This window comes from Oryctolagus cuniculus, chromosome 13, assembly GCF_051225735.1.
Source record: "Oryctolagus cuniculus isolate XC-2025 breed Fujian yellow rabbit chromosome 13, ASM5122573v1, whole genome shotgun sequence".
NCBI lineage: Eukaryota > Metazoa > Chordata > Mammalia > Lagomorpha > Leporidae > Oryctolagus > Oryctolagus cuniculus.
In genome coordinates this window covers 27,215,601-27,243,270 of record NC_142879.1, presented here as the reverse complement: position 1 = coordinate 27,243,270, position 27,670 = coordinate 27,215,601, and the positions used below count along the sequence as shown (strand labels likewise).

Genomic DNA, 27,670 nt, shown 5'->3' with positions numbered 1-27,670 from the left:
TGATTTCTCTATAAAGTTCCATAAAATTTGTTGAAGCTATATAAAATCACTTTGATTTTTTTTTTTTTTTCCTATGACAGGTGCCTCTTCCAGAAATTGTTGCTTATGAAATTTACCAAAAGTCAATACTCAAGATATGAGTCATAACATTTGGCAAGCTACACCTAAGATTATTTAAAAGTTGTGATGATACAGATAATATAAAACTCCCATCTTAGCCATTTAAGTGCACAGCTCAGTAGCATTAAGTACATTCACCTTGTTCTACCTTCATTATTGTCTCTGAAGAACTGCTTTACAGCTACGGTTTTTAAACTTAAAACTATAAAATAGTACTGCACAGCAGTATGTTTTAATAATTTTTAATATTTTAATAAAGCCATTCACATTTCAGATATGTGACAAAATTCAGACTGAAACTTAAAGTCAGTTTATTAACTAAACTTTTGAGTTTGACATTTAAGTTATCATACAAACCACTGGCCTTGTAAGTCAAGATCAGTGTTAAAATATTGTGTATTTTTCCTTAAAGAGAAATAATTCAAAATAGTAAACGTCCGATTTTATAAACTAGGAAAAGCTTTCTGAAAGTATAAGAAACTAGATGTTCTCCCTTCACTGGCTCGATCCCATGGGAAGAAAGCAAACTGTGAGACTCGAACTGTAGCCTGCCACATCCTATCACAGCCGTGTGCATGTCTTACCCACGGGAGCCACCCTTTGCTGAAGCAGCGGTTTTGGGCAGATGGTGGTTCTGAAACTTAATGGGGCAAGGTGAGACGCAGCAGTGTTTCCCCAGTCACCTGCCAGGAGTGGGCTACCTGAAAGCAGCCACCAGATGAGACTCAGAAACCAAGGGTTTGGCTCAAGCCCGCTTTCATTCCCCTCAGAAATCTTCTATATTTCCCTATAATCTTCTATATCCCTATGAGATGGCTTCTGCCATCAGATTCTTTATCAGAACATTTCTTCTTCTCAGAGCTGCCTCTGAAGTTGTTTTGGTTTTGCAGTGGATGATTTTGAAGCTATTTTTTCAGGAGGTGTTGAAGCTTGGGAAAGAGTTTCATTGCGTTCTGTGTTGTAACTTCTATTACTTCTTCCACTGAGATCCCTTTCACTTGGGCAATATATTCTGCTGAAATGGAAATGTTCCTGGGCTCATTTCGCACCTGAAAAAGAAATAAACAATACTAAATCAATCATGATATTCAAAGGAATCAGATCCTTAGGGACTGGATGAAATAGTAGAAAATGAGTTGGCAAAAACAACAAATGAGCTATTATTTAATGGATGATGAGAGTGGGGGGGAAGCTGTGGTCACTGTAAATCTGTATTACTCTTAAAAAGAACACCAGACTATTAACAATTGAGGTCCCAAACTCCTAGCATATGAAGCATTCTGCAAACAGTGAACACTAGGTGATGTACTGATGGATTAACTATCCTTCAGTTTGTTGTATAAATGAGCGCTTGTTAAGGTCACTGCTCTGCTGCTGGGCCCATTATGTCACCAGCTACCTGACAGTTGGATTCAAGAAAGGGCGCCATGTGTCAGAGAGACTAGACAGATTATGCACTGCTATTTTGCTGATTTTTAAAAAATTTATTTATTTATTTGAAAGGCAGTGACAGAGAAGGAGAGACAGAGAAAGAGATCTTTCCATTTGCTGATTCACTCCCTCAAAGGCCATGATAATTGGGCCAGGCTGAGCCAGGACCTCAAAACTCCATCTGGGTCTCTTGTGTGTGTGGCAGGGGTTCAAATACCTGGGCCATTCTCTGCTGCCTTCCCAGGAGTATTAGCGCAGAGCTGGATTGGAAGGTGGAGCAACTGGGACTCAATGATGGTAGACTGCCATCACAAGCTGTGGCTTAGCCTCATTGTGCCACAAATGCTGGCCCCCGTTTCACTGATTTTTAAGATGCATTTGTACCCCTCTTTTAGCAGATCTGAAATTGATTTTACTTGCATTCAGTGACATGTCATAGTGTAGTTGACAGTGTTTTTTTTTTTTTTTCCTTTCTTAATGGTCAGAAAACGATGGTGCATCTACCATCTGCATTTAGATGTGATGAAATAAATTATTGTTATTATTAAGTAAAAATCTATTTAAAATGATAATGTTCACAGATATAAGATTGCTGTTAAGGTAAATTTTTTATAACTCTCAGTAATGGGTAACATAGCCTAACAAAACAATGAAAAATGTGCTCAAAGATTATGTTAAAAAATGTTTATCCTATTGCTTATAATACCATCTAATGACCAATATCAAGTTAAATACATTATGGTACATTCTCACACTAGAATACCATGTGATTATTAAATATGATAAAGAAAATTTTATTTATTAATATGAAAAGAGGCTCACCATTAAATACAAGTTATAAATAAACATTAAAAAATAAACACTTAAAAAGTTAAGTTATAAAATAATGTGCTCAGGCTAAATTTATTTTTATGAAATGTATGTGTATGCATACATGGATATAAAAAAGTCTGGAAGGATAGAATAATTTACATTTATTTGGTTATTTTTTGTATTGAGGCTTTGTGTTAAGCTTTTCACAGAATTTCTCCTTTAATCCTCAAAATAACTCTGTGAGACAGATAGCATTATTAGCACCTCCTTTTTTTTTTTTTTTTTTTTTTTTTTTTTTTTTTTTATAAAGAAGGGTACTAAGCAACTCCTAAGTGATTAAGTGATTAGGCTGAGGTTAAACCCAAGCAATCTGACTTCAGAGTTTCTGCTCTTGGGTACTACTATAGTAGGAAGCTTTAGGTAGTAGATAGTTTTATTTTCTTGTTTATGATTTTTCTAACTCTCCAGAAAAAAATCTTTTACTTAACAAAAAATATATCTGGTTAAAAGATTCATTTATTCAATAAATATTTACTGAGTGACTACATTGCATAAGACACTATGCCAGAAACTTAATTTTTATCAGGTCAATTAAATATAAAACTAAGCTAACAGCGGCATTCAAAATTTATTCTTGTCTAGGAAAAAATTCTAATTCCTTTTCCTTCCATTTTACACTAATTCAGAAGGCAATTCTGTGCCATTCTGTCCTATACTCAAGTAGAAAATAATGGAGTTGTGATCAGACTGTCTCATTCCTATGTCTTACATTTTTATAAAAGCTGATTTACAGAAATGTGTAATTCAGTGGCTGTTAATAAGTAAAATGACACAGCAATCACAAATAAACATAGTTTGTTAATAATCGTATAATATTCACCACTGCTCCCCAACCTCTGAATTTTGCAGCCAGGCAGCCCCAGACCTGGAGAGCAGCCAGAGGCACTTACTAACTACATGTTGGGAGGATACTGTATTAGGCACTGTTTAAAGCAAATAAAACAGATACTATGACTTCCTTTCAGCAAGTTATTTTAAAATAGCAATATGAAAGAGTAGGAAATTTAAAATATGATTATTTGTGGTCTACAATCACAAAATGAGATACTATAGCAAAGATCATATAAATAAATTTATGACTATATCAATATTTGCACTGGAAAAAAGAGAATCGGATTACAACATGCTAATTAAAAGAAAAAAAAGGAACATTTTTTGAGTACCTACTATGTACCAGGCACTGCTACACATTTTCACATACACCATTTGATGCAATCCTCACCATAATCCTTTAAATGATTCCATTATCTTATATTTTATGAATAAAAAATAGTCTCAGAAAAATTAAGTAGCTTGCTTAAAGTCAGCCAGAGTTTGAATCTAAGTCTTTCTGGGTCCAGACCCTCTAATTTTGACTGTACACTGGTCTCTCATTATTACATAAGTTAGGGTATGTTTCATATCAATCATATTATCTGAAGCACAACAGATGCATTTAGAAAAGACCCAAAATAAAATTAATATAAACCCTCAATCTAGCATTGTAGTATCATTCCATTTATTTACAGTATCAAGAAAAACTAAACCGAAAATAGCCCAAATGAAAGATACAATTTAAATAATGTTGAAATTAGAAAATTATTTACCTGTTTTACTGGTCCTAGTGCAGGTGAATCTGTTTCTAAGCATATAGAAGTTAAAGGCAACTGTTTTACAAGTTTCTGCTTCTTAGAGAAAAAGAGAAAGCAGTAAGTTTAAAACACGAGAATTAGGAGCATTAAACTTACATGCTAATATATCTTATTCTTTAGGAACCTAAAATTTATGCTTTAATATTCACTTGATAAGGGGCTGGCACTGTGGCGTAGCAGGTAAAGCCGCTGCCTGCAGTGCCAGCATCCCATATGGGCACTGATTCGAGACCCAGCTGCTCCACTTCCAGTCCAGCTCTCTGCTATGGCCTGGGAAAGCAGTGGAGGATGGCCGAAGTCCTTGGGCCTTGCACCCGTGTGGGAGACCAGGAAGAAGCTCCTGGCTCCTGGCTTCGGATTGGCTCAGCTCCGGCCGTTGCAGCCAATTGGGGAGTGAACCAACAGATGGAAGACCTCTCTCTCTCTGCCTCTCCTTCTCTGTGTAACTCTTTCAAGTAAAATAAATAAATCTTTAAAAAATATTCAATTGATAAATGTTACAGAGGTACCTACCATGTTTTTTTCATTCCACCACTAACAGTTATGTTAAAATATAAAACACTCATTGCCAAAAATTATCCAAAGCTTCCAGGGAACCAAGGTAACCCTAGTAAAAATTAAATATACCCAGAAAAAAATCCAGACATTTGGTATCACACACCCGCTGAAAGATCTAAGGAAGAGATTTCTATCCTTAACCATCACCATTTGGTGTTTCATTCTAGTGTTTAAGTCACTCAAGACTTTATGGTTCCCAAGAAAATCAGAATTACATTTTTCCCTAACAGTTTGAGTTGGTGTAGTATATCCTTGGTTATCAAAAATATGCATACAGCTTTGGGATTTTGAATTGGCAAATATTCATGAAGTATGAAAAAGTATGACCCATATATTCCAAATCTCAGTCACGTAAAAGTGGATGTTGTGTGTGCACACACAGGACCCAGAAGGTCATGCTGAACTCAACTGCTTGTGATTGTGAATGACTTTGTTCTCTGTTTCTTGTGTTTTCAAGTTTCCTGTAATGCACTTATTAGCTTTGAAAAAATAAAGGTTATTTAAGCACACACACACCCCTTCCATAAAAAAAGGCTATGATTAGAAATCTAAAATTCTTACACACCTCTGTATTTTAGATTGGGTAGATAAAGGTTAACCTGATGGGAATTCCCTTGAAGAAAATGAGATAACTGATATAAAAACTTAAGGATTTTACTTAGTAATTTCATTTATAAGAGATAACTGACAAGTGTGCTTTTGTGGTAATGCTTAATAAATCATGGTGCATTCTCACTGTGAGAATATAGTGCACATTCATTATAAAAAGGTGAGGTAGGACTATATGTATAGACACAAACAAATATACATGAAGTAGAATAAAAATAAAACAAAACAGCAGTGTATCCTCTTATTTTATCTGAATCAGTATTGACAATGGTTCTGAATGGTAGGATTTGGGTTAACTTGAAATTTGTTCTTCCTTTTCTGAAGTGTTTTAGTTTTCTATAACATACAAATATCATTAAAATTAGAAAAAAAGGCATTTCACTTTTAGAAAAGAAACAGTACCACAGCTAAAGATTACTACTAAGGAAGAAATTTCTCCACAAATACTACAAGTAGCAAAAATAAAAATAAACTGGACTATCTACTCACTTGCCATAAAATTAACATCTAAATTATACTTATTCAACAATAGCAGAATAGACATTTTTTCTAAGTGTGTATGGTCCTTTCACCAACAGAGCATATTCTGGGCCCTTAAACAACCTCAACTAATTTAAAAGAATTAAAATCATACAAGGGGTATGTACCCAGAGGTGTTGTGGCCCAGAGGGTTAAGCCAGTGCTTACAATGCCAGCATCCCATGTTGGAGTGCTGGTTTGATCCCAGCTGCTTGGCTTCCAGTCCAACTTCCTGTCAATGCATTTGGGAAGGCAGCAGAGGATGACCCAAATGCTTGGGCCCCTGCTACTCCTTAGGAGACCTGGATGGAATCCCTGGCTTCTGGCTTCAGCCTGACCCAGACATCACTGTTATAGCCATTTGAACTAGTAAGTAGAGTATCTCTCTGTCTCTCCTTCTTCTCTGTTGTTCTGCCTTTCAAATAAATAAGCAAATACATATTTTTAAATTTTTATGTTTTATTTTTAAAAGATTTATTTATTTATTTGAAAGGCAGAGAGAGAGAGAGAGAGAGAGAGAGATCCTCCATCTGCTGGTTCACTCCCTAAATGGCCACAACAGCCAGGGCTGGGCCAGACCAAAGCCAAGAGCCAGGAACTTCTTCTAGGTCTCCCATGAGGGTGCAGGAGCCCAAGAACTTGGGTCATCCTCTACTGATTTCCCATTAGCACATTAGCAGGGGGCTAAATGGAAAGTGGAGCAGCTTTGACATGAACTGGCATCCATATGGGATGGTGGCACTGCGGGCAGCAGCTTAACCTACTGCATCACAAGGCCAGCCCCAATAAATCTTTTTAAAAATCATATAATGTATATTTTCTGATATGATGGAATTAAAGTAGAAATTAGAAAAAAATCAGGAAAATTCCTAAGTACTTAGAAATTAAATAACATACTTTTAAATCATCCACATGATCAAAGAGGACATCACAAGATAAGTTAGAAAATGTACTGAACTTAAAATGTAAAAACATAGCATATAAAAATTTGTGGAAGCTAGCATAGTAGAGGGATATCAATAGTATTAAATGTTTATATTAGAAAATAAGAAAAGTTATAAGATTTCACCCTAATGAACTATAAAAAGGATAATATATCACAACTAGGTAGAATTTATCCCAGAAATGCAAGGTTAGAAAACCAATCCACATAGAACAGATGTTTAATCCAGAACTTAAGATGCCCATGTCCCACATCAGAGTGTCTGGGTTTGACTCCTGACTCCAGCTCCCTGCCACTGCAGACCCTGTGAGGCAATAATGGTACAAGTAACGGGGCTCTAGCCACCACATGGGAGACCTGGAATATACTCCTGGCTCCTGGCTCTAGCCTCAGACCAGCTTCAGCTATTGTCAGCATTTGTGAGAATGAATCAGCAGATGGAAACACTCTCCCTCTGAAATAAATTAAAAATGAAAATCAATCTATGTAATTCACAATATTGACAGGCAAAAAAAACCAAAAAAACAAAAAAACATATGACCATGATCATCTCAGTAGATGCAGAAAAAGCATTTGGCAAAATCTAACAGCTATTTTTGCTTAAAAACTCTTAGTAAACCAGAAATAAAAGGAATTTCCTACAGCTAAAATTATGCATAATGGTGGGGCAAGTGCTGTGGCATAGTGGGTAAGGCTGCTGCCTACAGTGCTGGCTTCCCATATGGGCACTAGTTTGGGTCCTGGTTGCTCCACTTCCAATCCGGCTCTCTGCTATGGCTGGGAACGCAGTAGGGGCTGGTCCAGGTCCTTGGGCCCCTGAACCTGCATAGGAGACTCAGAGGAGGCTCCTGGCTCCTGGCTTCAGATTGGCCCAGCTCCAGCCATTGTGGACATTTGGAGAGTGAACCAGGGAATGGAAGACCTCTCTCTCTCTCTCTGGCTCTGCCTCTGTAACTCTGCCTTTCAAATAAATAAATAAATCTTTAGAAAATTATGCATTATGGCCGGCATCGCGGCTCACTTGGCTAATACTCTGCCTGCAGCATCGGCACCCCAGGTTCTAGTCCCTGTTGGGGTGCCGGATTCTGTCCCAGTTGCTCCTCTTCCAGTCCAGCTCTCTGCTGTGGCCAGGTAGGCAGTGGAGGATGGCCCAAGTGCTTGGGTTCTGCACCCGCATGGGAGACCAGGAGGAAGCACCTGGCTCCTGGCTTCAGATTGGCACAGCGCAACGGCCATAGCGGCCATTTGGGGGGTGAACCAAAGGGAGAGACCTTTCTCTCTGTCTCTCTCTCTCACTGTCTAACTCTGCCTGTCAAAAAAAATTTTGCATTATGGTCAAATAATGATTCCTTTCCACCTAAAATGAGAAAAAAGAAAACATGTCTACTTTTACCACTTCTCAACACTGTACTGGTTCAATTAGTCAAGAAAAAGAAATAAAGGGCATATTGGAAAGGAAAAGCAAAAATAGTCTTTGTTCCTATATAACTGTCTATATAAGAAATTCTGACAAATCTGTGAAATCTTATTAGAACTAATCAATGATTTTAGCAGTCATTTTATGCAAGTTCAGTATATAAAAATAAATCTCATTTCTATATAAGAACAATAAATAATGGATAACTAGAATTTTAAAAATAGCACATCTGGGGCTGGTGCTGGGGTATAGTAGGCTAAGCATCCGCCTGTGGTGCCAGCATCCCATACGGACACAGGTTCTATTCCGGGCTGCGCCACTTCAGATCCAGTTCCCTGCTGATGGCCCAGGAAAGCAGCAGAAGATGGCTGAAAAACTTGGGCCCCTGCACCCCACATGGGAGACCCAGAAGAAACTCCTGGCTTCTGGCTTGGATCAGCTCAGATCTGACTGTTGTGGCCATTTGGGCAGTGAACCAGCGGATGGGAGATCTCTCTCCCTCTCTCTCTAACTCTACCTCTCATGTAAATAAATAAATCTTAAAAAAAAAAAAAAACCAGTACATTTACAATAGCATGAAAAGTATAAAGTACTTAGGGATAAATCTAATTAAATACAAGCAAGATTTATTATAAGTTCAAAGTTATAAAAAATTGATGACAGAAATGAAAGATCTAAATCAGGGTGGGAAAACTTTTTTTTCTGCCAAGAGCCATTTAGATATTTATAACATCATTTGCAGGCCAAACAAAATATTCAACTTAAATATTAGTTTGCTTAGATTTATTGAGTTTCGAGTCCTGCCTGTGGTTGCCTTGGCAAGGTCAGAGCAAATGATTTCGCAGACTTCTATGGCCCATGGGCCAGACATTCCCCACCCTTGAATAAATAAATGTACTCTGTTTATGTCAGTTTTTACATTTATCTATAGATTTAATGTATTACTAATACAAATCACAATCAGCTTTTATGTGGAAATCATTAAACTCATTCTAACATTTATAAGGAAAAGCAAAGAATTTAGAATAGACAAAATGATTTTGAAGATAAAGAATTGGCGGGCCGGCGCCATGGTTCACTTGGCTAATCCTCCGCCTGCAGTGCCAGCATCCCATATGGGCGCCGGGTTCTAGTCCCGGTTGCTCCTCTTCCAGTCCAGCTCTCTGCTGTGGCACAGGAGGGCAGTGGAGGGTGCCTGTACCCACATGGGAGACAGTGCTTGGGCCCTGTACCCACATGGGAGACCAGGAAAAAGCACCTGGCTCCTGGCTTCGGATCGGTGCAGCGCCAGCCGTAGCAGCCATTTGGGGGGTGAACCGATGGAAGGAAGACCTTTCCCTCTGTCTCTCTCTCTCTCCCTCATCTAACTCTATCTGTCAAATAAATAAATTAATTAATTAAAAAAAAGAAAGAAAATAAAGAATTGGGGCCAGCGCTGTGGCGCAGCAGGTTAAAACCCTGGCCCAAAGTGCCGGCATCCCATGTGGGAGCCGTCTCTAGTTCCAGCTGCTCCTCTTCCGATCCGGCTCTCTGCTATGGCCTGGGAAAGCAGTGGAAGATGGCCCAAGTCCTGCACCCACGTGGGAGACCCCAAGGAAGGTCCTGGCTTCTAGCTCCTAGCTTAGGATTAGCGCAGCTCTGGCCATTGAGGCCAATTGGGGAGTGAACCAGAAGATGGAAGACCTCTCTCTCTATCTCTACCTCTCTCTGTAACTCTGTCTTTCAAATAAATAAAATGAATCAAAAAAAGAAAATAAAGAATTAATTTGAGGACTTTTACTACCTGATTTCAAAAATTACTATAAATATAACCAAGACAGTGTGATATTTGCATAAGGACAGACTACAGATCAATGGAACAGCAAATAAAACAAAACAAAAACCTGGAAATAGACCTACACAAACAGCCAATTTATTTATTTAAGATTTATTTATTTATTTGAGAGGCAGAGTTACAGATGGAGAGAGGATAGACAGAGAGAAAGGTCTTCCATCTGCTGGTTCACTCCCTAAATGGCCGCAATGGCCAGAGCTGGGCTGATCCAAAACCAGGAGCCTGGAGATTTTTCCTGGTCTCATGCGGGTGCAGGGGCCCAACAAACATCCTCTACTGCTTTCCCAGGCCATAGCAGAGAGCTGGATTGGAAGTGGAGCAGCTGGGACTCAAACCAGTGCCCATATGGGATGCCACCACCACAGGCAGCGGCTTTACCCACTATGGCACAGCGCCGGCCTCCAATTTATTTTTTAAAAAGTACAAAAGTAATTCCAATGAGATACAATGGGCTTTTCAAAAAATTGTACCAGAACTAACAGAAAAATAAATATCTTGACTGATACCTTATATCATATACAAAACAGTTCAGATATATAAATGTAAAATCTATAAATGTTCTAGAAGAAAATAGAGGACAAAAATCTTTGTGATCATGGGTTAGACAGATTTCTTAGATGTGATACCAAAAGCACAAATCTTAAAAGAAAGGTACTGATAAACCAAAATTTATCAAAATTAAAAACTTCTTTTAAAAAAGACACTTTCAAGATGAATGAAAGAAAACTGGGAGAAGATACTTGGAAAACACAGAGCAGATGAGGGGCTGTATCCAGGGAGTGTGTGTGTGTGTGTGTATATATATATATATTTGATGTGTGTATATATATATATACACACACACACTAAATATATATATATATACACACACACATATATATTGAGTTAGCATATATATGTATGTACGAACAGAAAATCTTATTACAGGCTGGCGCCGCGGCTCACTAGGCTAATCCTCCGCCTAGCGGCGCCGGCACACGGGGTTCTAGTCCCGGTCGGGGCGCCGGATTCTGTCCCGGTTGCCCCTCTTCCAGGCCAGCCCTCTGCTGTGGCCAGGGAGTGCAGTGGAGGATGGCCCAGGTGCTTGGGCCCTGCACCCCACGGGAGACCAGGAAAAGCACCTGGCTCCTGGCTCCTGCCATCGGATCAGCGTGGTGCGCCGGCCGGCGGTGGCCACTGGAGAGTGAACCAACGGCAAAGGAAGACCTTTCTCTCTGTCTGTCTCACTCACTGTCCACTCTGCCTGTCAAAAAAAAAAAAAAAAAAAAAAAAAAGGAAAAAGAAAATCTTATTACAATGGAGGCAAAAGATTTGAATGGGAATTGCACCAAGGAAGAAATAGGACATATGAATGGTAAATGAAAAGATCATTACTCACTGAGAAACTACAAATGAAAGCCACAATGAGCAATGACTACAGATTTATCAGAATGGCTTAAAAAGAAAGACAACCCCTAAGTATGCTAGCAAGGATGCAGAGCAAACACTTTGACACTTGCTGGTGAAAGTTCAAGCTAGTACAGTCATTTTAGAGAACAGCTGACAGTTTCCCTTGAAGAGAAGCACACACTTACCTGATGGCTCAGCACTACCACCTGCATTAACAAAGCCCTCCATGTGAATGCAGCTCTATTCACAATAGTCCCCAGCTGGGTTTAACTCAACTGTCCATCAACTGGTAAATGGATAAATTGTGGTACATCTATATACATATTACCAATCAAAATGAACGGACTACTTATACATGCAACAACATGGATAAAGCAAAAGCATTAAGGAAATCATATAAGTGATTTCACTTATATGACATCTAAAAAAGGCAAAATGACAGAAATTAGAATTGTGGTTGCCACAGATTAGGGGTGGAGAGTGAGGATTGGCCAGAAAAGTACATAAGGCAGTAAAAGCTCATATTTGACATTGTATTTCACAAAGTGTTAGATGAGTTTTAATGAAATAATTTACCTGTCCACTTCTTATGATAGAAGGGGGTATGGAGAAGAAGTACCCAGCTCTTACTCCTTCCATGGCGACAGATGGCCGACCATCAAATGCATGCAGCAGTACCTTGTCAGCACCTTCCCCAAATTAATGATAAATCAGAGTTCCATTTTATTTCCTTAATAAATTCCCATTAATCAAGTTGAACAACAAAGATGTGAAACTTGAAGTGTTTTTCACTATTATATAAAAATCAGGTTCTATGATTTCTACAAGGTGAATAAATGTATGGTGTTCAAAAACGAAAATAAAAATAAATTCTTAATCTTCACAATAAAAGTATTAAACAAAATTGAAATACAACTTTTAAGATAATTATTAAACTTCCTGAACCATCAGACCTTTACTAGAAGATCATGAGCTGTCATATTATTTTTCCAATAGAAGATTTTTAGGCAGTCAAATTGATTTTCCTAACAAAAATGCTAATAGAGGGGGCTGGCGATGTGGCATAGCAGGTAAAGCCACTGCCTGCAGTGCTAGCATCCCATGTGGGCAGCGGTTCAAGTCCTGGCTGCTCCACTTCTGATCCAGCTCTCTGTCATGGCCTGGGAAGGAAGTAGAAGATGGCCCAAGTCCTTGGGCCCCTGCACCCACGTGGGAGACCTGAAGGAAGCTTCTGGCTCCTGGCTCCTGTCTTCAGATTAGCACAGCTCAAGCCAGCTCAAGCCATTGTGGCCAACTGGGGAGTGAACCAGCAGATATAAGACCTCTTTTTCTCTCTCTCTGCCTCTCCTTCTCTCTCTGTATAACTCTTTCAAATAAATAAATAAAAAAAAAATAATGCATAAAAATCAGGCTTTCAGTGATTCCAGAGGGTTTATTATTCATCACTGAAAAACACAAGATTTTGAATTATATTAATTACATTTACCTTACTATTTGATGATGCTTCTTTAAATGGTAGGTATGACAATTAGTGAGTGGGTTATGACCATAAATGAGTTATGGTATCAATCTAATAGGTGCCGACTAACCAACATGTGTTTGTGTGTGTGCATATGCACACACATACACACCTTTTGGCATATAAAAATGTAATGTATTGCTTGTTTAACTTTTGTCAGTTTTCTTTATGGGTGAACGGGTCTCAAAGTATATTTCTTATTGTCAATAGCACTTTAAAAGCTCAAGGAAGAATGCAGTATTTTTACTTAGGAGCAAGTGGTGAAGATGGCAAGCCATTACATGTATGACAGCCACTCTCTGCATAAGCCCATTCTCTGAAGCAGCAGCAAGAAAAGCAGCACAGAAGTGACCCAGTGTGATTGCTATGTGACTGCCCATCTTTGCCTTGCTTTTCCACTTCCTCTTTAGTGGAGATGATTTCAGAACTCAGAGCTGCTAATGTTTAAGTTAAGGAATATAAAATTATTTGATTCAAGTTTTCATTTGTTCTGTCCTGGACTGATAAATATCATAATCACACTGAAAATCTTGTGAACAACAGCCTGACTTGCAAAACCACCTTAGCTGATCTCTCTTTCTATCTTTACCCTCTTCCCTCCCTTTGAGAAATGGCTCTATGAGAATTTGGACTGGATCTGTCAAAGGTGAACAGAAGATATATTTCCCTCAGGAACCTAAATACCTTGCTCACGTAGGAGGCTGACGGTAGGTCTTCCAGCTGAGCGGGAATGAACATTTCTGTTTAACAACAACAAAATTCCTTTTAATGCTTTTACATCGAAAAAGTATTATTTTTGTTCTATTAAAATAATTTAGAGAAAAAGAAATGCAGCACTCCATTTTAGGAGGAGTCTAATTGCTCTATAGCTTTAACACAGAAAGATAAATAACCTACAAAGGCAAATTTAGTCTTTTGGCTAATTGGACTTGTTTGATTAGGACTTGTCTTTGCTCTTCCTTCTGTTCATCAGTGCCAGCAAATCTGGGCGTGAAATCTAGTCCAACCTATAACAAGAAATCAGAGAGTTACAGATTTATGATTTAATGAATCCCCAAAGAGATATGATGGATCAGTGATGTCCAGTAGAAATATAATGTGAGTACAGTGAAACACATGCATAACTTTATGCTTTCTAGGGCCCCCATTAAAATAGTAACAAGCAACAGATGAAATTAAGTTTAATATACTTTATCCCAAATATCATCTCAAAATATAATTAATACAAGAAATTGGGTTGTTTTACATATATAAATACATATTACATATGCATACATATGTGTGTCTGTATGTAAACTGTGTGTTCTATACTTTTAGCACATCTCACTCTGGAGTTACCACATTCCAAGGCCTCAATAGCTACAGATGGCCACCACAGCAGAGAGAGTACAGATTACAGATGACTGCTTCTGCTGAAACTATTTGGCATATATTCTATGATCCACATACTTGATTTAAGTGTTAGTCTAACCTTATATCTTTAATTAGAAATGGAATTTATTACCAAGTGATAAAAATACTTCACAAGTGTTTTCAATTACAAACTCTAGCCCATTTAAGTATATTTCTAGATTATTTATGAAGAACCATATATACTATTTTTGCTAACCAGAGCAATGACTCATATTTATGCAAAAAAAGCTGCATATTTAGAAACGACAGTAGTTTTCCTTCATATGGTAAGCCTTTCCATTGCTCCATCCCTCAGCTCTCTGCTTATCAAGGAAATTATTAGCCAGTTGAAGGTGAAGATCATTACCCAACTCAGTTATAATCCTCAGTCCAGAGCTAAGGAGTATGTTCCCATACCACATGGAGGTCTATACTAGAAGTTGTTTGATTAGCTAAAGAGTGTTTACCTCTCCAATTGCCAATAAACGATCCTTATAACGCTCAATAATAGGCAAAGCTACCTCCAAATCCTGGAAGAGAGCAAAGTAAATTTATTAAAATGGAAGGAGAAACAAGCCGGTATTTCATGAGCATATATTTTATGCCACAGTTTATGCTAGGTTGGTGCTTTATTCACATTTACTCCATGTAACTAGTCAAAGAACTAGGAATACTAACCCCTCTATAAAGGTGAGTACCTCTATATGTAAACTTGAGTACAAACACTCCATTATTCATTCAGGTTTTAAGAATGTAACTTTTAACAAAGATTGTCGCTTAAATGTTTCCTTTTGTTTAGGAGATATTTCCTGTCAGGCTGTCTGACGTGGATTTCCTGGAACAGTTGAGAAAGATGAGTAACTTAGATTTCCTGGAATATCTGAGAAAGGGAGAGAGAGCGCCACCTGGTGGTCACATTTGCATGTGTGAGTTTTTGAAATTGCACTGTGTTACCATCTCAGGTATGGTAGTATTGGCTTATGAGTTTATAATAATAGTATACTTCCTTTGTACTCTTCATTTGTTTCTTGTGTCTTTTTTTTTTTTTAATTTTTTGACAGGCAGAGTGGACAGTGAGAGAGAGAGACAGAGAGAAAGGTCTTCCTTTTGCCGTTGGTTCACCCTCCAATGGCCGCCGCGGCCGGCACGCTGCGGCCAGCGCACCGCGCCGATCCAATGGCAGGAGCCAGGAGCCAGGTGCTTTTCCTGGTCTCCCATGGGGTGCAGGGCCCAAGCACCTGGGCCATCCTCCACTGCACTCCCTGGCCACAGCAGAGGGCTGGCCTGGAAGAGGGGCAACCGGGACAGAATCCGGTGCCCCGACCGGGACTAGAACCCGGTGTGCCGGCACCGCTAGGCGGAGGATTAGCCTAGTGAGCCGCGGCGCCGGCCTCTTGTGTCTTTATAGTCCTGTTTGTCCTAAAGGTTTCACAATATAAACAATGCATATCACAGACATGCTTGGTTGTTAGGTTTTGTAGTAGCTGTGTACCATTAGTTTTAGATATTCCTTTTACACTTAAAAGAATTTGCCCTCTTTTAGTTCCCATCTAAGGCAGAAGAAAAACAAACATACAGAAAATTGCCTTTATATACCTTGTAACCTACTTTGCATTTCAGTTTCAGGATATGTAAATTGAAAAAGTACTTCTATTGAGAATAACCAGAATAAGAGTGGATTAAGAAAAGGGAGTTAGAAGCCTGTGCTTTGGCTTAGCAGGTTAACTTGTGGCCTGCAGATCTGCCATCCCATATGAGTGCCCGTTCGAGTCCTGGCTGCTCCACTTCTGATCCAGCTCCCTCTTAGGCCTGGGAAAGCAGTGGAAGATGGCCTAAGTCTTTGGGCCCCTGCACCCATGTGGGAGACCTAGAAGAAGCTCCTGGCTTGTCTTGGCATGGCCCTGGCCATTGTAGCCATCTGGGACATGAACCAGTAGATGGAAGATCTCTGTCTCTCCTTCTCTCTCTCTGTAATTCTACCTTTCAAATAAATAAATAAATCTTTTTTTAAAATGTGAACTTATAGCTATGTGATTAAAAAAAAGAAAAGGGAGTTAAATCAGATAATAGAGGAACAGAAGGAGTTTTTTTTTTTTTTTTTTTTGACAGGCAGAGTGGACAGTGAGAGAGACAGAGAGAAAGGTCTTCCTTTGTCATTGGTTCACCCCCCAATGGCCGCCGCGGCCGGTGCCGGCGCACCGCGCTGACCCGATGGCAGGAGCCAGGTGCTTCTCCTGGTCTCCCATGGGGTGCAGGGCCCAAGCACTTGGGCCATCCTCCACTGCACTCCCGGGCCACAGCAGAGAGCTGGCCTGGAAGAGGGGCAACCGGGACAGAATCCGGTGCCCCTACCGGGACTAGAACCCGGTGTGCCGGCGCCGCAAGGTGGAGGATTACCCTAGTGAGCCGCGGCGCCGGCCCAGAAGGAGCTTTTGTAATTACACCTTGAGAGAGATAAATATGAGGGAGAGTAAATCAAGATCTCTAGGGGGTTAGTGCTGTAGCATAGTGGGTAAAGCCACTGCCTGCAGTGCCAGCATCCCATATGGATGCTAGTTTGAGTCTCGGTTGTTATACTTCTTTTCTGATCCTGCTCTCTGCTATGCCCTGGGAAAGCAATGGAAGATGGCCCAAGGACTGCACCCATGTAAGAGACCTGGAAGAGGCCTCAGGCTCCTGGCTTTGGATCAGCTCAGCTCTGGCCATTGTGGACATTTGGGTGTGAACCAGTGGATGGAAGACTTCTCTCTGCCTCTGCCTCTCTGTAATTCTGCCTTTCAAATAAATAAATAAATCTTAAAAAAAAAAAGATCTTTGAAAAATATTCTAGTGGACTTGAAGAAGCAGAATTAACATTGTTACGAGGATCTGAGACTATATGACCCTGGTTATCATGGAAGCTGTCTGACAAGAAGCTGTGCAGGTTAAATAGTGTCAGGCAAAGCTCTTCCCACATTAAACATCTGAACTGTTCCATCTCTGGACCTCAGAGGGACTGCAGTGGTAGGAGCAATTACCCAGGAGATGTCTGACACTAAGAAAGTCTGAGTCAGAAAGAAATGGCACACTTGAATGAAGAACAGATATAGGAAAAAGCATGCCTCTTGCAATACATATTATCTTATGAAAAAAATATATTTACAGTGAGACTATTTAAATGCCTAATAAAATGGATCTGGAAGCTTTTGGCAAGTCAAAGGGAAATAGAAATTAATATTAGGGTATAATTCATATTACTTATTTAATATGTACAAGTACATTCATTTGTGTAGAGTATCGTTCTATTTTAGTAGATATAAAAATATTTATATTGTCAGCTAGGTCTATTACTGATCTCAGTTCTATTTCTACTTCCTCTATAAGGTCTCAAGTTCCTTAACAGCTAATGGTTCTATTATGTCTTTTTTTTTTTTTTTTTAAGAGCCTTGACACCATATCTTATGCTGCGGTAATACTATTATGCACTTATTTGTGATTTACAAGGGAGGAAATTGAAACTTGGCCACGTTAAGTGACATGATGCAGATCACAGAAGCCTGTAGGCCAGTCTCTGCCTTCAAAGCCTATGCTGTCTCTACCATGCTGCTGAGAGAAGACAAAAAGGGAGGGAGTGGGGAGAAGAGATTTGTTCTGAGCAATTTCAAGTAATTACAATACATTTTTTAAATTAAAGACTGTTGAGTCTTCAGAGTCTTTAGAATGAGGGTCAGGAGTTTCACAGCAATGAGTGAAGTGGAGCAAGCAGGGACCCAGACAACTGGAGAGCACAAGCTGTCTGCAGGAGGCAGCAGATGGGGACCAGTGAATTGTAGTTCACCACAGTATCCCTAATGCCTAAACTGTGCCTGGCCAAAATATGTGTTGAATGAATGAGTGATTTTAGGACCATGCTAAAAGATATTTATGATGCTGGGCAATTCATTCTACAAATCAAGTTAATTTAATAAAAGCTTACTATGCATATAGCTTTAAGCCACACAATGTGGAAGGTTCTATAGATGCAATAAAGTAGATTTCCTGCTTTAAAGGAGTTTATAATCTAACACATATAGAAAATGTAAGCTGTGGTATGGACTACAAGTACAATTGGAATAAAATAGGGCTAACTATTTGTTAGTTTGTTTTAGGGCTATCCTGTTCATTTCTGCTGTGAGGATCAAGAACCTACAAGTTATTGGCATATTAATTACTTTTCTAAGTCAAACAGTCCTATCAGTTCTACATTCTTGCCAAATAGATGCCAAATCCACTCACTTCTCTTTACTTCCACTTCTACCACTCTGGTCCAATCTGCCATTATTTCTCTTGTGGACTACTACAGTAGCCTTATAGCTATTCTCCCTTTTTCCTTTTTTGCCCTCTTAAACATTCATTCTATACACTATAGCCAAGGGAGCTTTTATACATAAGCCACATGTTGTCACTCCTCATTTTAAAAGCTCCATTGCATGTATACTACATTCCAACAAGATGCTCTATGAGATCTCTGCCCGATCCCTCTGACCCTGTCATCAACACTTGCCCCCTCTCTCTTGCTACATCAGTCTTCTTTCTGTTTCTTGAGCACAACAACCTTGATCTTACTTCAGAACCTTTGTGATTTGTTGTTTCCTTTGCCTACAACACTCTCTCCTCTCTGCATGACCAGTTCCTATGTAGCCTTGAGGTTGCAGCTCATTTGTCACTGCCTCAGAGATGCCTTCCCTGACAATGCTATCTGAAAGCCAGCATCCATAATCCCTGTCAAATAATCTTGTTGTATTGTTCTCAAAGCACTTTCTGTTATTTTAAAGTTTTTCTGTTCATGTGTTGTTTACTGTCTGCCTATCCCATCTAGAATCCAGCTTTCTTGAAACAGGTCTCTAGTGCTGAGAGCAGTGGCTGGCATGCAGTAAGTGCTCAGTAAACCCTAGCTGACTCACTAAACTAATGCCTATTGATGTAAATCTCTAAATAAATTAAAGAAGTGCTGCCATGATTCCCAACATGTTGGGAATGGTGACTTTCTTGAAATTTAGCTAACTTTTAGCATACTCAACAACTCAGGAGAGCTATAGGGTAAGCACTTTCACTTGAAGTGAATTAAAACTAATTTTGTTTTGAGGCCAGCACCGCAGCTCAATAGGCTAATCCTCCACCTAGCGGCACCGGCACACCGGGTTCTAGTCCCGGTCGGGGCACCGGATTCTTTCCTGGTTGCCCCTCTTCCAGGCCAGCTCTCTGCTGTGGCCCAGGAAGGCAGTGGAGGATGGCCCAAGTGCTTGGGCCCTGCACCCCATGGGAGACCAGGAGAAGCACCTGGCTCCTGCCTTCGGATTAGCTCGGTGCACCGGCCACAGCGTGCCAGCCTTGGCGGCCATTGGAGGGTGAACCAATGGCAAAAAGGAAGACCTTTCTCTCTGTCTCTGTCTCTCTCTCTCTCTCTATCCACTCTGCCTGTCCAAAAAAAAAAAAAAAAAAAAAAAAGTAATTTTGTTTTGAAATAAACAGAACTATCCCAGTTATCTTAAAATAGGACTAGAGCTATATTATTACATAAGAACAAGCCCCTGTATTAATTTATTCATAGGTTACAAATAGTCATTACTTTTTTGAAATGGACCTATCAACCCCACATGTAACAAGACAACCATATCCTCCTGATGCTGAGTCAGGAGACAAAGATGAAATACAAGACATATTGACTACTGTGAGTCAGTGACACCTTGTGTGTAGGTTGATTTTAGAGAAAATATAAAATCAATAGAATTTAACAGAGTTAAGTAGCACTTGAGTAGTGATGGTCCCACTTTCAAAGAAGACACTACTTATCTGAACTCATCTGTTCCCTTGTAGTAAGGCACACATGAATTTCTATTTTTTTTTTTTTTTTTTTGACAGGCAGAGTAGACAGTGCGAGAGAGAGAGACAGAGAGAAAGGTCTTCCTTTTCCATTGGTTCACCCCACAATGGTCACCATGGCCGGCATGCTGCAACTGGCACACCGTGCTGATCCGAAGCCAGGAGCCAGGTGCTTCTTCTGGTCTCCTATGCGGGTGCAGGGCCCAAGGACTTGGGCCATCCTCTACTGCACTCCGGGGCCATAGCAGAGAGCTAGACTGAAAGAGGAACAACCAGGACAGAATCCGGCGCCCTGATCGGGACTAGAACCCAGGGTACCAGCGCTGCAGATGGAGGATTAGCCTATTGAGCCGTGGTGCCAGCCTCTATTTTTCTTTGGATATTTTTTATCACATTTTATGCCAAAGCAATGTGACCATAGGGCAAAAACTAAAAAAAAGTCACACATAATTCTACCCGGTAATTAGAATTACTTTCAATTCTGTGTTTTTCTCTTTAGTCTTTTCCTTATAGAATACATTTTTACATGATGTCATTCACAGTGAATAAATCCTTTGGTATCCTTTTCTTTCTCTATACCAAACTTTAAAATTTCCCATGTGTTACCTAAACCACTGATTCCTGGGGCTGGCATTGTGGCACAGTGGGTTCAGCCACTTGTGACACCAGCATCCCATATGGAGTGCCAGTTTGAGTCCTGGCTGCTCCATTTCCCAACCAGCTTCCTGCTAACTGTGCTTGAGTAGGTAGTGGATGATGGGCCAAAGGCTTGGGTTCCTACTACCCATGTGGGAGACCCTCATTGAGTTCCAGGCTCCTAATTTCAGCCTGGCCCAGCCTGGGCTGTTGTGGCCATCTGGGGACTGAATCAGTGGGTGGAAGGTATCTCTCTCTGTCTCTCTCTCTCTGTAACTCTTCCTTTCAAATAAATAAATCTTTTTTAAAAATTGACTCTCCATTTTCCATAAACACATGATATTTAATTCTACAAGTTAACCAATGGTTCCTTTTTTTCTGAACCTCTAGGTTTCCATTTTTCCTCTATTATAAATAATATTGCAACAAATCTTTGTGAAAGAAAGTATTTTTTTTATTATTTGCTTAGAATACAAACTGAAAAGGAGGTTTATTGAGTCAAGTGAGGCATTATCATCTTTTGCAGTTCTTATTTGATATGACTTACCTTCAATGTGACACTCCTCTGGTCTTCTGATGGCAGTTCCTGGACTGGGTGAACACCCAAACACGGCAGGACAAATCCATTATATCTAAAAGCATAGAACAAATTAAGAAAGAAGGGATAACAGACTAATAGACTACAATGCTACTCTAAAGAACAAACAGGGGGCTAGCATTGTGGCTTAGAAGGTGAAGCCTCTGCCTGCAGTGCCGGCATCCCATTTGGGTGCTGGTTCAAGTCCTGGCTGCTCCACTTCCTATCTAGGTCCCTGATAATGCACCTGAGAAAGCAATGGAAGATGGCCCAAGTGCTTGGGCTCCTGAACCCACGTGGGAGACCCTGAAGAAGCTCCTGGCTTTTGGCTCCTGGCTTTGACCTGGCCAGCTCTGGCTGTTGTGGCCATTTGGGAAGTGAACAGGGAAAAAAAAAAAAAGCAAATAGAAAAGAATCTCTTTTTAGGGCTATGTTAATATGCTTTATCCTGGCCGGAGCAGCTCAATAGGCTAATCCTCCGCCTTCGACACCGGCACACAGGGTTCTAGTCCCAGTCTGGGCACCGGATTCTGTCCCGGTCACTCCTCTTCCAGTCCAGCTCTGTGCTGTGGCCCCGGAGTGCGGTGGAGGATGGCCCAAATCCTTGGGCCCTGCACCCGCATGGGACACCAGGAGGAAGCACCTGGCTCCTGGCTTCGGATCAGCGCGGTGCGCCGGCCACAGCACGCTGGCCACAGCAGCCATTGTGGGGTGAACCAATGGAAAAGGAAGACCTTTCTCTCTGTCTCGCTCTCTCACTGTCCACTCTGCCTGTCAAAAAATAAAAAAATAAAAAATATGCTGTATCCTCCTTATTCTTTTAATATAAAATAATCTGACATCATAACCATGTCATAATTAGCAACTCTTTAAAATTTTAAACTTTATTATTTATTTGAAAGGCAGAGAAAGAGAGAGAGACAGAGAGGGAGAGACAGAGATTGATTTTCCATCTGCTGGGTCACTCCCCAAATGCCTGCAACAACCACACCTGAACCATGCTGATGTCAGGAGCCCAGAACTCAATTTGGTTCTCGCATGTGGGTGGCAAGAACCCAAATACTTGGACCATCAGCCATTGCTTCCCAGGGTGGGCATTAACAGGAAACTGGAATTGGAAGTGCAGCTGGGACTTGAACCCAGACACTCCATTATGAGATACAGCCATCCCAGGCAGCATCTTAACCACTAAGCCAAATGCCCACCCCATCAACTCTTACAAATCTTAATTAGGAGTAGTACCTTTCTGAAAGTTGCATAATCTTTTCAAACTCCCTTGAATGTTCAGCAACTGCCACAAGGGCCATAACGTTGACCTGAAAGAAAAATAAAAGAATGGAAACCTAGATAATATATACATTTAATATAAATTAAATGAAACTGTATGGTTTTCTGTGCATTTTTAGTTATCTTTGCTTACCCATGCTCCATCAATAGAATCATAATGGCTACCAGTGAGTACTTACTGTGCTTCAGGCCCTGTATACAGTAACTATAACCTCATTTAATGTACACAAATCTATGAGATAGGCACTGTTATAATCCACTGTGGATTATAACAGGAGACAGAGGTTTTTTTTTTTTTAATATTATTTATTTGAAAGTCAGAGTTACAGAGAGAAGAGACAGAGATAGAGGAAGAGATTGTCCATCTGCTGATTCACTCCCCAAACTGCTGCAATGGCTGGGGCTGGAGTTTCATCCAGGTCTCCCACGTGGGTGCAGGGGCCCAAGCATTTGGGCCATCTTCCATTGCTTTCCCAGGTGCATCAGCAAGGAGCTGGATGGGAAGTGGAATAGCTGGGTCTTGAACTTCCCATATGAGATGTCAATGTCGCAGGCTGTCACTCCCCGTCTTCGTGGGGGAACGACACAGGACCCTGCCTAGGCTTCATATCCGAGTCACGGCACCATTATGTCGCTCCCCGTCTTCGTGGAGGAACGACACAGGAACCTGCGCTGTTCTTTTGTCTGCTCGGCCCTCCCCGGGTTTGCTGCTGGTTCTTCCCGGGTTGGCTACCGTCCCTTCCACCTCCGTGGAAGGGCGGTTCCCCCTGGCCACTTTCCCCACTTCCGCGGGGGAGCGGCACACCGCCGGCCGGCTCTCTCGGGGGCTGCACAGGTGTTCCCTCAGATGTTCCCCTTAGATGTTCCTGGTGCATGTTGTCTCTCTCCTCCTTTATAGTCCTCTTCCACCAATCCCAACTCTGCTACCCACATGCCGAGTATGCTGCTCTCCTTCAATCAGGAGCAGGTCCTACAGTTTCTTGGTTGAACTGGAGGCAGCTGCGTAGAAGCTGTTACTCCCTTCTCAGAGCCATATTGTGAGAGAGCAGATGCATAGAATAAGTCCTAATTCCAGTAACTTAGTCTAGTCCAAGTTGCTCCCCACAGCAGGCAGCAGCTTTACCTGCTATACCACAACGCTGGCCCCAAGAGACAGGGTTTTGAATGGAATCAAATAACTTGCTCAAGGTCATTAGGCTTGTTATCTACAAAGTCCACCTCCTAATTAAGCGGCCACAGTGAAAGTTGGCTATATATAAAAATGTACTAGCAATGATTTCTGACTCTATCACTTTCTGGGAAGACCATAAAATGATAGTTACAGTGAAGTTTATAAATGCTTCTTAAAATAAGCAATTTGTTTCCAGACAAATCAAAATGTTTCAGGAAACATTTACAATATATCCAAGGTCTTCATAACAATGTGAATCTAAGAACTGACAGATGGACTGATCCATTTCATAGTTTGGTAGGCACGGTGACTGTGGGGACACATTTTGAATTCAGACTAAACAGCCTCTATCACTTCATAGCATGTGTCGCTATGTCTAGGTCCTTGTCTCCTCATAGATCAGCGGGGAATGGTGGGCTACGAAACAGTAACTTCCTCAGAAGGTTGTTGTGAAACATTAAATGGGATAAAGTTCAGAAAGGGCTGAGCTCAGTGGCTGGCACACTGTAAACATTTCACACATGCTTATTATTGACTCCTGAAACAACACCAGCATAGTATTTCTAAACTTCAAGTTCTTTTTACCTTGAAATTATAGAGAAAAGAAAGGGCAATTACATGAACTTACCTTCTTGGCTTCCTCTAACACATCATCCAGATCCTAAGACATGTAGAAGTTATCACAATTACTATGGATGCAAAAGTAACTGTGTATATCAATGTATATGATAAGGCGCCACAGCAAATGACAATGACAGCAAGGAACAGGGTGTCAGAATGTGAGGACTCTACACCGGCCCACCTCTTATACTTTTAGTTTCACTAAAGTCTGGCTTCTGTTCTCCACTGAAATAGAAACCTCCACTCTCAAATATAAAGGACTTTGCTCTATCTTCCTCCACCCATCAGCAGTATTTGAAACCACTCACTTGCTTATTTCCTCCTTCTTGAAGTTTTTTCCACTTTGAGCTTCTGCAACATCACTCTAACAGCTACTTTTTAGTCTCCTCAACTGGCTGTCCCTCCTCTTTCTGACTTCAGGACCATCTGCTCCTTTCTCTACTCTTAATGTAAGTGGTCTCTCCTGTTGTTGCAGGTTCAAATGTCATCATGTGGATTCCCCAATTTTTACCTCTAGCTCCTAACTCTCTCCTGAACCCATGATTCATATTTAAAAATAACTAGACCTATGACACCTCCACTTGGATGGGATCAGATTCCCCAACATGTGCCAAACATAAGTGTTTATTTTCTCCCCACAAATCTATTCCTTCTGCCTACCTCGCCACCCCACCCCAAACCTGTCTTTCCTTCCCTCACCACCATCTTTCTATAGCATAAGCCAACATTCTGAGTCATCCTTGCTTCCTTACCTTAGCTCGTTACAGTAAATTCCCCAGCATGTACTACGTGTTCTACCTCTTAAATATATCCTGAATCCACTTCAAACTCCTCTGCTATCCTCATGGTACCAACCACCACCATCTCTTGTCTGTATATTGCAAAAGCCTACTAATGGGTCTTCTAGCTTCCAGTCCTCTCCTCTATTTGCCCCACAGCAACAAAAATGGTCTGACAATGGTTACCAGACTTTGTCACTCTCTTTCAAAACCCCTTTAATGGATCTGCACAGTGAGTCTAAGGCAAACTCCTTCCTGACCCACCTCCAGTATCCCCTGCCAACCTCTCCAGACTCGTTTCATGGCTCTCTTTCTAGCTTATCAGGCTCATCCAGCCTTTCGGTACCTGCAGTGTGCCAGACTCTATGCTGTCTAGATCTGTGAACTGTTTGCTTTCCTCTCCACCTCATCTCCGTCTTGGTTGGCGGTTCGTCTTCCCAACCTTAAGCGGCCCCACCTAAGAAGTTTTTCCCCTAAAAGTCACAGCCGGTCTTCCTTCTCTAGCACCAAAGTGGCGTGAAACACTTTAATTAGTGGTGTGTGTGAGTCTTTTTGCGCACCTCTCTCCCGCATTAGAAACGGGGGCGACAAGGTCTAGGAAGGGGAAGCTGCTGCTCAGCCAGACGCTGAGCGGCCTGAAGGGATCAACAGCCGGGGCCCGGGCATAGGGAAGAAGATGCCAGGTCCTGGAAGCCTCACGGAGACAGGATGCGTCACCGCTAACCAGGATCAGAAAGAAAAATTGGTATGACCGAGTCAAACGGGGAATCGGCTAGATCCCAAAAGGCCACAGACCAAGGGCCTGGGGAGAATTCAGGGCTCCCTTCTAAGGGAAGAGAGAAAAAACACTCTGAGGGGGAAAGGATGGCGGCCTCCCCGCTCCCTTGAGCCCCGCCTCGCCCTCACGTACGTGGTCAAAGTCGGGGGCAGAGAGGTGGCAGTGACAGTCCACCAAACCCACGCCCGCCGCCCCCATCGCCGCTGCTGCACCCCGGGCCTAACCAGCTCCCCAAGCACGCCGGGGCCGGAACGCTGCGGCTGTGGCGGCGCGAGTTTCCGCCCGGGCGCGTGTTCCTTCGAGCCGTGGGAACCCGCCTTTCCGTTCCCAGAGTCCCCGCCCACAGTTCAAACTAGAAAAATGGCGGGGGCTCCTGAAGCTGTGGTGGTCGGACCTCCGCAGGACGAAGAGCTAGTGGCCGCCACAGCCAGCCATGCTCCGGTCCCCGGCCCTTCCCGAGAGGACTTCCGGGTGCGCTGCACCTCGAAACGGGCCGTGACAGAAGTGCTAGAACTGTGCGGCAGCTTCATGCAAAAGCTCGGAGATGCGCTGCCGGAGGAGATTCGGGAGCCGGTGCTGCGAGACGTGCAGTGGGTACGAGCCGCGTTTGCTGCCTTTTTATTCTCACCTCCTTCCCCACGCCCGGGGTCTCCGGGCTCAGGAAGACCCCACGCCAGGCTTCGGCAGAGTTAATGGTGCCCCGGGCTGCTGCAAAACGGGAGGACGAAATAGATGCTAATGTCAGCCGAGTATTGTTAATTACTTAGGGCAGGAGAGCTCCGTGTATAATGTTTATGTTGAAGGAAGGGAAAACACAAAACAGGTGAAATTATTGAAAGAAAATAACTGAACCCAGGTAGCTCCAGGGTGCCACTTGGACATGTAATACTGTACAAAATAATACGATGTTTTACGTTCTTTGGTTTGAGTTAAGCTTTTCCACATGTGGTGTCAGGGGAATCCTGGAAGTCAGTCACCCTGCTAGCTTCTGGTCTTTCCCTTTGTCTGGCTTGGATCTTCTTGTAAACAGAGCAAAAGCATTCTCTACCAGTCTGAACTCGATAAAGAGGATGTCTTGGTTATAAACGTCACTAAGATCACATGTTGATCCTCGTATTTCCTCTTCCTTTCTCAAAGATTTTGCAAAGCTTAGAAAACGGTAGGTTATTTGGGGAAAGACACAAGAAACTGAGGGATTGGTGCCTGTATAAGAAAGTGCACTATTTGCATGTAGGCAAAAAGTGTAAAGTTTATAGTTACAGTGTAGCGCAGTGCGTTTGTGGGTGTGAATGACTCCTCTGTAAACAAACGGTGAGAATAGAGGCCAAATGGAAGAAGAATGAAGAAACCCACCCGGGTTGTGATTCTGTATTCCAGTTCGAATGTCAATGGCTCTTAGATAATTCCCTCCTTGGCAGCATGATGAGAATTGAGATATACCTCAGATATATGTAGTGTGGGGGGAGAAGACTGTTGTGTTGTCTAACGGTATACTATGTCCTTTCTTAGGGAGTGCTAAAGTACTTAAAACATTTAATCACAGAAAAAGAGCATGCTTAACCTAATATATCCTATTTTATGTGATCTTAAAGTGGATTAGAAGATATCAGTGGAATTCATTTGTGTTTTAAACAAAGGGGTAGATATAAGGCTTTGATTATACCAGTGTACCTTTTTATCTAAAGCTGTATAATGAGCATAGCAGCATATATTTTTTAAAAAGTATTGAAGCAGGGCCGGTGCTG

At 41.4% G+C, this 27,670-nt stretch overlaps 2 protein-coding genes across 7 annotated transcripts in view; one reads left to right on the top strand and one right to left on the bottom strand.

The window, feature by feature from the left end:
• Positions 1-346: 346 nt before the first annotated feature.
• Positions 347-26,197, bottom strand: TATDN3 (TatD DNase domain containing 3). 4 transcript variants are annotated; one of them, XM_017347793.4, is made up of 10 exons: positions 26,058-26,197; positions 24,376-24,408; positions 22,532-22,605; positions 21,260-21,344; positions 14,703-14,765; positions 13,741-13,850; positions 13,528-13,583; positions 11,901-12,013; positions 4,011-4,091; positions 347-1,169 (listed from the first exon to the last, which is right to left on the bottom strand). In XM_017347793.4, exons 1-10 carry the CDS (start codon positions 26,121-26,123, stop codon positions 1,026-1,028), a joined length of 825 nt encoding a protein of 274 aa, XP_017203282.3. In that variant the 5' UTR covers positions 26,124-26,197; the 3' UTR covers positions 347-1,025. The 4 variants fall into 4 exon arrangements, with proteins under 4 accessions (XP_017203282.3, XP_002717565.3, XP_017203284.3 ...); XM_002717519.6 differs by having other exon boundaries at positions 4,011-4,088; XM_017347795.4 differs by lacking the exon at positions 11,901-12,013 and having other exon boundaries at positions 26,058-26,190.
• Positions 26,198-26,285: 88 nt separating this feature from the next.
• NSL1 (NSL1 component of MIS12 kinetochore complex) overlaps positions 26,286-27,670 on the top strand; it is a 39,272-nt gene continuing 37,887 nt past the window's right edge. For all 3 annotated transcript variants that reach the window (XM_089312162.1, XM_089312163.1, XM_051821329.3), the window contains exon 1: positions 26,286-26,519. In XM_089312162.1, the coding sequence (XP_089168288.1) occupies positions 26,286-26,519 (234 nt within the window). The remainder of the gene's footprint in view (positions 26,520-27,670) is intronic.